Raw genomic sequence first — 9,062 nt, forward strand, 5'->3', positions numbered from 1 at the left:
GTAAGGATAACAGTTTCTTTCACTAAAGGACATTAGTGTCCTTTGAGTATAGGAGTAATTGAGTATAGGAGTCTTTGAGTATGGGAGTTGGGACAAAAACAGAAGTTGCTGGAAAAGCTCAGCAGGTCTGGCAGCATCTGTGAAGAAAAAAATCAGAGTTAACGTTTCGGGTCGGGTGACCCTTCCTCAGAACGGTGACTCTCCCTCTGTTCTGAGGAAGGGTCACTGCATCCGAAACGTTAACTCTGACTATTTTTCTTCACAGATGCTGCCAGACCTGCTGAGCTTTTCCAGCAACTTCTGTTTTCGTTCCTGGTTTACAGCATCCGCAGTTCTTTCAGTTTTTATATTGGAGTTGGGACATTATGATGTACATTATTGAAGTTGTACAGGATGTTGGTGAGGCCTCTTCTGGAGTACTGTGTCAAGTTCTGGTCTCCCAGTTATGGGAAGGATATTATTAAGCTGGAGAGGGTTCAGAAAAGATTTACCTGATGTTGCCAGGAATGAAGGGTTTGAGTTAGAGGGAGAGGCTGGATAGGGCTGGGACTTTTTTCACTGAAGCGTAGGAGGTTGAGATGTAACCTTATAGAGGTTTATAAAATCATGACAGGTATAGATAAGGTGAATGGCAAGAGTCTTTTCCCTAGGGTGGGGTATTTCGAGAGTAGGGGGCATATTTTTTAAGGTGAGAGGAGAAAGATTTTAAAAAGACACAAGGGGCAAATGTTTTACACAGAGAGTGGTTTCTGTGTGGAATGAGCTGCCAGAGGAAGTGATGGATGCAGATGCAGTTACAACATGTAAAAGACATTTGGATAGGTTCATGAGTAAGAAAGGTTTTGAGGGGTATGGGTGAAATGCAGGCAGGTGGAATTAGTTTAGTTTGGGGACATGGTCAGCACTGACTGTTTGAACTGAAGGATCTGTTTCTGTGCTGTATGACTCCAGTGAACCCGATGGGTTTTACAACAATTGATGGCTATGCAGGACATTTTTGGAATACTGCGTTCAATTCTGGTCTCCCTGCTATAGAAAGGATGTTGTGAAACCTGAAAGCGTTCAGAAAAGATTTACGAGGACGTTGCCAGGGTTGGAGGGTTTGAGCTACAGGGAGAGGCTGAATAGGCTGGGGCTATTTTCCCATCCGCATCGGAAGCTGAGGGGGTGACCTTATAGAGGTTTATAAACTCATGAGGGGCATGGATAGGGTGAATAATCAAGGTCTTTTCCCTGGGTTGGGAGAGCCCAAAACTAGAGGGCATGGGCTTAAGGTGTGAGGGGAAAGATTTAAAAGGGACCTGAGGGGCAACTTTTTCACACAAAGGGTGGTGCGTGTATGGAATGAGCTGCCAGAGGAAGTGGTACAATGACAACATATAAAAGGCATCTGGATGGATATATGAATAGGAAGGATTTAGAGGGATATGGGTTAAATGCTGGCAAATGGAACTAGAATAATTTAGGATATCTGGTCAGCATGTATGAGTTGGATTAAAGGGTCTGTTTCTATGCTGTTCAGCTCTATGACTTTATAACCATAGTTACTGTATCCACCTTTTGAGACCAGATTAACTAGTTAGTTGAATTTAAATGCACCAGTTACCATGGTGAGGTTTGAACACAAGTCCTCAGTGCAGCAGCCTGAGCTCCTGAATTGGTAACCTAGCGGCATTATTGCTATGCCACCAACTCACCATTTAGTGATAGGGGATAGACCTTTGGATAAGGCCTTCAGAGACTGGGGTCCTGGGGCACATCATTCCACCAGGGGAAAAAAGACAAATTAGGAAATGCATTTTTAAAATCTCTGACAACAAATGACTCTGAGCAGGAATGGAAGTCCATTCTTAGGCACAATGGCTACTGGCATAATTTTATAATTGTTCACTTTTTGGAGTTGGATGATCATTATGAACAATGATAAGGTCTGTAATATGTTAACCTACCTTAATCGTCGAACCATTAATTAGTAGAGGTGATTTTCTATGCTGAGAGAGCAGCTTGTACCCAAATCCATCAACTTCCTGAAAGTCTTTGAGAAGCTTGAGGGTGCAATGCAGTTCTTGAGAAACTTGTGATGGAACAGCACAAATTACCCAGCCCTTTGTAGTGAAGCACAATTCACAAAACAAAGAATATTACCTTGATTTAGAGACAACAAAGTGTAGAGCTGGATGAACACAGCAGGCCAAGCAGCATCATAGGAGCAGAAAGGCTGACGTTTCGGGCCTAGACCCTTCATCAGAAAATGATTACCTTGATTTAGCAAGTTTCCATTAGTTGTTTGATTAGTGGCCCATCCAGAGCTGCTTACCCTGGTTTAAAGTTTGAATTATAAGAGGAGATTAATAAAGAGATAAACAATCACTCCTGTTATTCTCCAAAGCCTCAGGTTCTGAATTATTCTATTACCCGCTCGTACTCCCAGCGACTCTGACAGAACTATCGTTTAAACCTAAACATGCAGCACAAAGTTGAGCTGATAGCAAATGCCGTGAGATGTAATTCAGAGCCACAATTCGTCTTATTCGGAAGGATACTCCAGCTTGAGCCATTTCCCACTTTCCCCAAGACCCAGTTTATCGATGATGCCAGCTCTTACCGAGGTCCATGTCTGCTGCCTTGGGGCGCTGTGAGTAGGGGACACCTTTGTAACATGCATCCAACAGCTTATCCTTCACTTGCGTGACAGTGTCACAGTTCAGAACCTTGACAGGGATCTCAGCAGCATTCTCGTTCTCCGGGTTCACACAGTTCAGGGTCTGTTAGTGAAAAGCAGGCACAAGTGAGGGGCTGTTACTGCTACCACAGAAACAGAGGGTTCTCACTGAATCTGCAACTTCAGAAAAACTTCTTTCTGCATTCAACTAGTCTACGCTTCCTTGAAAGTGAGGTCCTGACGCTAACATGATCCGGTGATCTGATGGTTTCTCACAATTTAGCTGCTCCTTTCCCTACATCGAATCAGTAACTACATCCTGAAACCAACAGATGGTGGACCTGTACCCCTTTTATCCCACAGTCAGTGACCCCACTCTAGAATATCGCAGTGTCAGAAGGTTGGCACTGTCAGAGGGGCCGTACGCTCAGGGGTGCTGTAGTGTTGGAGGTGCCCCACTGTCGGGTTGCAACACTGTCGGGGGTGCCACACGGTTGCGTTGCCACACTATCAGGGTGCCACACCATCAGGCTGCAACACTGTTGGGGTGCTACACTGTTGGGGGTTCTATGCTGTTGGGTTGCCACACTGTCAGGGTTCACACTGTCAGGGTTCCACAGTGCCAGGGTGCCACACTGTCAGGGTGCCACAGAGTCAGGGTTCCACAGTGCCAGGGTGCCACACTGTCAGGGTGCCACAGTGCCAGGGTGCCACACTGTGAGGGTGCCACAGAGTCAGGGGTGCCACAGTGTCAGGGTACCACACTGTCAGGGGTGCCACACTGTCAGGGTGCCACAGTGTCAGGGTGCCACAGAGTCAGGGTGCCACAGAGTCAGGGTGCCACAGTGCCAGGGTGCCACACTGTCAGGGGTGCCACAGTGTCAGGGTGCCACACTGTCAGGGTTCACACTGTCAGGGGTGCCACAGAGTCAGGGTGCCACAATGTCAGGGGTGCCGCACTGTCAGGGGTGCCACACTGTCAGGGGTGCCACATGGTCAGCGGTGCCAGTCTCAGACAAAAGGTTAACCCTAGGTGCATAAGACAGTCATAAAAGAATCCCACAGCTGCCATTCACAGTGAAGCTGTAGGGAGGATGATTCCTAAAATCATGGACCAACATATGTCCCCCAGTCGACATCAGTAAAACCAGTTTATCTGGCTGTTTATCCTAGCATATTTGTGGGATCTTGCTGTGTGCAGCTTAACTGCCCACTTCAACTACAACAGGAACTACCCTTCAATCAGATGGTGTGTTGAAGGTAGTGTGACTATAAATGCGTGGTTCTCTTGAAGGAGAGTGTTGTAAACCTGGTACCAAGGTGTCTGCTCCATGGAAAGCAGAGTAAATAGATTTGGGTGATTTTGAAAATTAGACAAAAGAAGCATGAGTGGGTGGAGTCAGGCTCACACAGACCCAGAGGTTTAGTTTTGTTTTCACTTGTTGAAGTTGGGGGGGTTTTAGAGTTGAATCTGCTAGATACAGCTTTCTCTCAGCTGCTGCAAAAAGCTTATGTTCTCTCTGCTGCTGCATTCATTCTGTCAGCGTTCCTTCACCGGGACTGGAGGAGATAGTAAGTCAGGAAAACCTGTTTTGCTGAATTTGCCTTTGCCAAGGGTGTGTTTATGGGAAACTACTATATTGGAACGGTTGATGAGTAGTAAGTAAGTAATATATTATTTTGTTAAGTATTTCAATACAGTTAAAGTTATATCAATTTTTTTTGTTTGCATTTTAGCTGCAGTGTAAGAATAAAGTGTGTTTTGCTTAAAGCCTAGTAATTTGAACCAACTGAATTACATCTGGAAATGTCACACCTTTAAATAAGACAAAAGTTAGGGTCTAGGCTATCTCCTTGATATGTTTTCATCATAGGTCATCATCATAGAATCCCTACAGTGTGGAAACAGGCCCTTCGGCCCAACAAGTCCACACCGACCCTCAGAGCATCCCACCCAGACCCATCCCCCTATAACCCACCTAATCTACACATCCCTGAACACTATGGGCAATTTTTCATGGCCAATCCACCTAGCCTGCGCATCATTGGACTGTGGGAGGAAACTGCAGCACCCAGAGGGAAACCACGCAGACACGGGGGGAATGTGAAAACTGGCCTGGTTCATAACAGTGGCACATCCTGAGCCAGCGAAAGGCACTTTAGGTAATGCACTATAAACTCCTGCACAGCCCGATGTCAGGTTCTGGATGATGATGACGTCTTTGAGGCACCGTGAGACAGTTTACTATGTCAGAGGTGCTATATAAATGTAAGTTGTTGCTCATTCTCTGATTGCCACACTGTAATCATAGGGAGGGGGAGTATGAATCTTCATTGAAACCCTTCCCCTCCCCCCTCCATGAGTCAGTGGGGGAAGCAGATGAGGAGGGGAAGGGTGGCGAGGGGAGATTGGTGCAGGCGGGAAAAACACTGGCAAACCACAAAGAATATGTTTGAGAGAAAAATCAATCTGAGAAAATGAAACAAACCTTTCAAGAGGGAAAGGGTTAAACACAATTCCCTGCTGATTTTACCCCAGTTAAAGGGTTTGAACATGGAACCCAAACAGATAGTTTACCAAGTATATGCGCTCAACAGCTGTAACTGTGTGATTATCATCTTGGTAAAGGAAGCCATGAGATTGGCACGGGCCATGGGCACAGTAACTTTAATCACTAAGTTTGGAATGTTCAAGAATTTCCAGGTAATGATGAGGAACCTTACGCTGAAGAATGAAAATGTACAGTGTCTCTCCACACAGTGTGGGAGCTCCCAGAGTGTTTAGGACCAGGGCAGTTAACACACTTACCACCGTCTTGTAGTCAATTTGCTGGCGAATAAGTTTGTCTTCGCTCAGAGAGTACCGTGCCTCCCCAGTGATGGCATCGATGGGTCCTTTCTCCATCTGTTGCTTGATGGCACAGTACAGCATGAAGAGAGGCTCCCCAGCACATTCCTGCCAAAGCCAGAAGAGGAAATAGTGAGCTTAACGTTGTGTCAGAGGGGGCAACACTGGGTACGAAGAACACCAGCTCCATGTAAAATACCACAATCTAAGGAAAGAAGAAGTAAACAGTGAGCCTAATCTCTCCTGGTAGCAAACCTCCTCATGTGGAGACTACTAGCAACTCCACTGTCCAGGCCAAACAAGATTTTTTTTTAGAAACCAAAAATGCTGTAAATCAGGAACAAAAACAAAGTTGCTGGAAAAGCTCAGCAGGTCTGGCAGCATCTGTGAAGGAGAAAACAGAGTTAACGTTTCGGGTCCAGTGACCCTTCCTCAGAACTGATGGTGGCTGGGAAAACGTCAGTTTATATGCAGAATTTTTTTTAACTATTCAGTCATGGGATGTGGGTATATCTGGCTAGACCAGCACTTATTGCCCATCCCTGATCACCCCAACGGTGGTATAGAGTCAACCACATTGCTGCGGGTCTGGAGTCACATGTAGGCCAGACCAGGTAAGGATGGCAGTTTCCTTCCCTAAAGGGCATTAGTGAACCAGATGGGCTTTTCCTGACAAGTGACAATGGATTCACGGCCATCATTAGACCCTTAATTCCATATTCTTTATTAAATACAAATTCCACCATCTGCCAGGGTGGGTTTTGAACTGGGGTCCTCAGAACATTAGTTCTAGCAATCTGGTCTAGCAATAATACCAATAGGCCATCATCTCCCAATTCTTATTGTCACCCCTTCCTTGTTCCTTTGTTTTTGTCACAGGATGTGCTTACTGTTGGCAGGGACAGAATTTCTTACCCATCCCTAATTGCCTTTGAATTGAATGATTTGCTTGGGCCCTTTCACAGGACAGTTAACAATCAACCACGTCTAGAGTCACCTGTAGGCCAGACCAGGTAAGATTTCCTGCCCTACAAGGTACTGGGGAAACAGGTTGTTTACAACAATTAAGAATGGTTTCATGGTCACCATCGTAGATTATAATTCCAGATTTATTCATTATAACATAGAACAGTACAGGCCCTTCGGCCCACGATGTTGTGCCGAACTTTTACCCTAATCCTAAGGTCTATCTAACCTCCACCCCTACCTTATACTATCATCCATATGCCTATCTAACACGTTACAACTTCAGTGCGCCTTCCACAGGAAACTAGGGATGACCCGGTAGTGTTACTCAGTTGGCAATCCTGGGCACATGGGTTCGAATATCCCTCCACCCCCACAGCAGTGGCTGGTAGATTTTCAACCCTGTTAATAAATCTGATCTGGCAGGGTTCTTTGGTGCAGCGGCCTGGGCTCAACTCCTGATGGTTCCTAAAGTGTGTAATAGTGTCTCTGAACAGGGTGGTTCGAAATAAATAAATAAATCCAATCTCAGTGATAGTGATTGTGAAACTATGATCAGTTGTATTAAAAGCTCATCTGGTTCACTAATATCCCCAGGGAGGGAAATCTACTGAGCTTACCTGACCTACACATGATTCCAGGTTCAATTTTAAGTAGTAATTTTTGTTTAAAATCAGTCACTCTCAGGGTTGTACAGCGGCTCAGTAGTTAGCCCTACTGCCTCACAGCGCCAGGATCCTGAGTTCAATTCCACCCTCAGGCAACAGTCTGTGGAGTTTGTACATTCTCCCTGTGTCTGTGTGGGTTTCCTCCCACAGTCCAAAGATGTGCAGGTTAGGGTGGATTGGCCACGCTAAATTACCCGTAGTGTTCAGGGATATAGAGGCTAGGTGGATTGCCATGGGGAAATGTGGGATTACAGGGATTACAGGGATGAAGGGGAGGGGACTTAGTTTGGATGGGGATGCTTTTTGGAGGATCATACAGACTTGATGGGCTGAATGGTCTCTTTCTGCACTTTAGGCATTCTATGTGTTGCTGTCACTAAAGAGATCGTTGTTTATGGTTTATTACCTGGAGATGTGATGTGGAGATGCCGGTGTGGGACTGGGGTGGACAAGGTCAGAAATCACACGACACCAGGTTATAGTCCAACAGGTTTATTTGAAATCACAAGCTTTCGGAGCGCTGATGAAGGGGCAGTGCTCCAAAAACTTGTTATTTTAAATAAACTGTTGGACTATGACCTGGCATCCTTGGACTTCTGACCTTACCTGGAGATAATCCAGGGTAAAAGAGTTAAGGGTCTGCTCAGTTGACTCCCACTTTGCAATAGTGTTGGCGAGCCTCCTGTTTGATTTGATGACCAAGTTAAGCCACAGAAGGATAGTTAAGCACGTTGATTTTTGGGGCTGGAGTCACTGACAGACTGGGTGGAGGATAACAGATTCCTTCACGGTCACTTTCGCTGACAGTTTACACTTCACAATTTGTGTTTTTGGATCCAGTTTAAATCCTCCGTCTGGCACTGTGGGATTTGAACCTGCACTCACTGGATTTCTCTGGATTGTTAACCCAGTCTCATTGCTGCTACAGAGACGCTCTGGTGATGTCCACCTGCCTAAGTCATAAGATGTGAGTCACAGCACAAGATAACCAGAAATAGGAGCCATTCAGCCCATCGAGCCTGCGCCATAATTAATACTAGCAACATTTTGCACTGTTCCCCATATCCCATGATTCCGAAGGGATGGGAAATCTCTCTATCCCAACCTTAAATGTAGTCAACAATGGATCATCTCCAGGGTCAGAGGAATCCAAAGATTCACAATCCTTTGGTTGGAGAAATGTCTTCTCATCTCAGTCTGTAGTGATTGATTGTTTAACAAGGCCAAGGGCCCTCTACCATAGCATGGTGGCTCCAGTTAGCACTGATAGCTGGAAACCTGGTTTTTCTGATATACAGTGATGCCAATAACAGGATTCACTCCCCTACATCGACTGAGGTGAACACGAAGGATTCTCCTTCTCAACTTCTCCCTTTGCGTATTGGCATGGCAGCTGTGAGGGCAGGAATGGGTCTACCCCATTGGAATGACAACAAAAGCCCAGGACAGGACCTTCTTCAGGCATGTGGAGAGATCCTTTGATCAATGCACACTCTCCTCCTGCACGTGTGTCTGAGAGAGAGAGACAGTGTATGACAGTGAGAGTGTGTGAGCGAGAGAGAGAAATAGAGTGAGAGAGTGTGTGTGAGAGAGTGTGTGCATGAGAGAGAGAGTGTGTGTGCGAGAGAGAGTAGGTAGGTGAGAGAGAGAGTGTGTGAGAGTGAGAGAGAAATAGAGTGAGAGAGGGTGTGTGAGAGAGTGTGTACATGAGAGAGAGAGTGTGTGAAAGTGAGAGTGTGAGAGAGAGAAATAAGAGTTAGAGAGGGTGTGTGTGAGAGAGGGTGTGTGTGTGAGACTGTGTATGTGAGAGAGTGTGTGAGAGTGAGAGTGTGTGAGACAGAGAGAGAAATAGAGTGGGAAAGGGTGTGTGAGAGGGAGTGTATGTGTGAGAGAGTGTGAGAGAGACTGAGAGAAAGTG

At 45.8% G+C, this 9,062-nt stretch overlaps 1 protein-coding gene across 1 annotated transcript; it reads right to left on the reverse strand.

Annotated features, from left to right (window-relative positions):
* Positions 1-2,582: 2,582 nt before the first annotated feature.
* On the reverse strand, positions 2,583-6,599 carry LOC125485158 (plexin-A1-like). The gene is made up of 3 exons (XM_048606675.1): positions 6,543-6,599; positions 5,472-5,618; positions 2,583-2,765 (listed from the first exon to the last, which is right to left on the reverse strand). Exons 1-3 carry the CDS (start codon positions 6,597-6,599, stop codon positions 2,583-2,585), a joined length of 387 nt encoding a protein of 128 aa, XP_048462632.1.
* Positions 6,600-9,062: the final 2,463 nt, after the last annotated feature.

The sequence above is a fragment of the Rhincodon typus genome, chromosome 16 (genome assembly GCF_021869965.1).
Source record: "Rhincodon typus isolate 14 chromosome 16, sRhiTyp1.1, whole genome shotgun sequence".
Taxonomy (NCBI): domain Eukaryota; kingdom Metazoa; phylum Chordata; class Chondrichthyes; order Orectolobiformes; family Rhincodontidae; genus Rhincodon; species Rhincodon typus.

Bases quoted from the DNA above. Each gene is read 5' to 3' on its own strand.
- LOC125485158 (XM_048606675.1), bottom strand. From the start codon at position 6,599: ATGGTGACCATGAAACCATTCTTAATTGTTGTAAACAACCTGTTTCCC. The intron at 5,619-6,542 runs GTAGGGCAGGAA...TGGCTTTGGCAG, and splicing joins ACCTGTTTCCCCAGTACCTT to GAATGTGCTGGGGAGCCTCT. The intron at 2,766-5,471 runs GTAAGTGTGTTA...TTTCACTAACAG, and splicing joins AAATTGACTACAAGACGGTG to ACCCTGAACTGTGTGAACCC.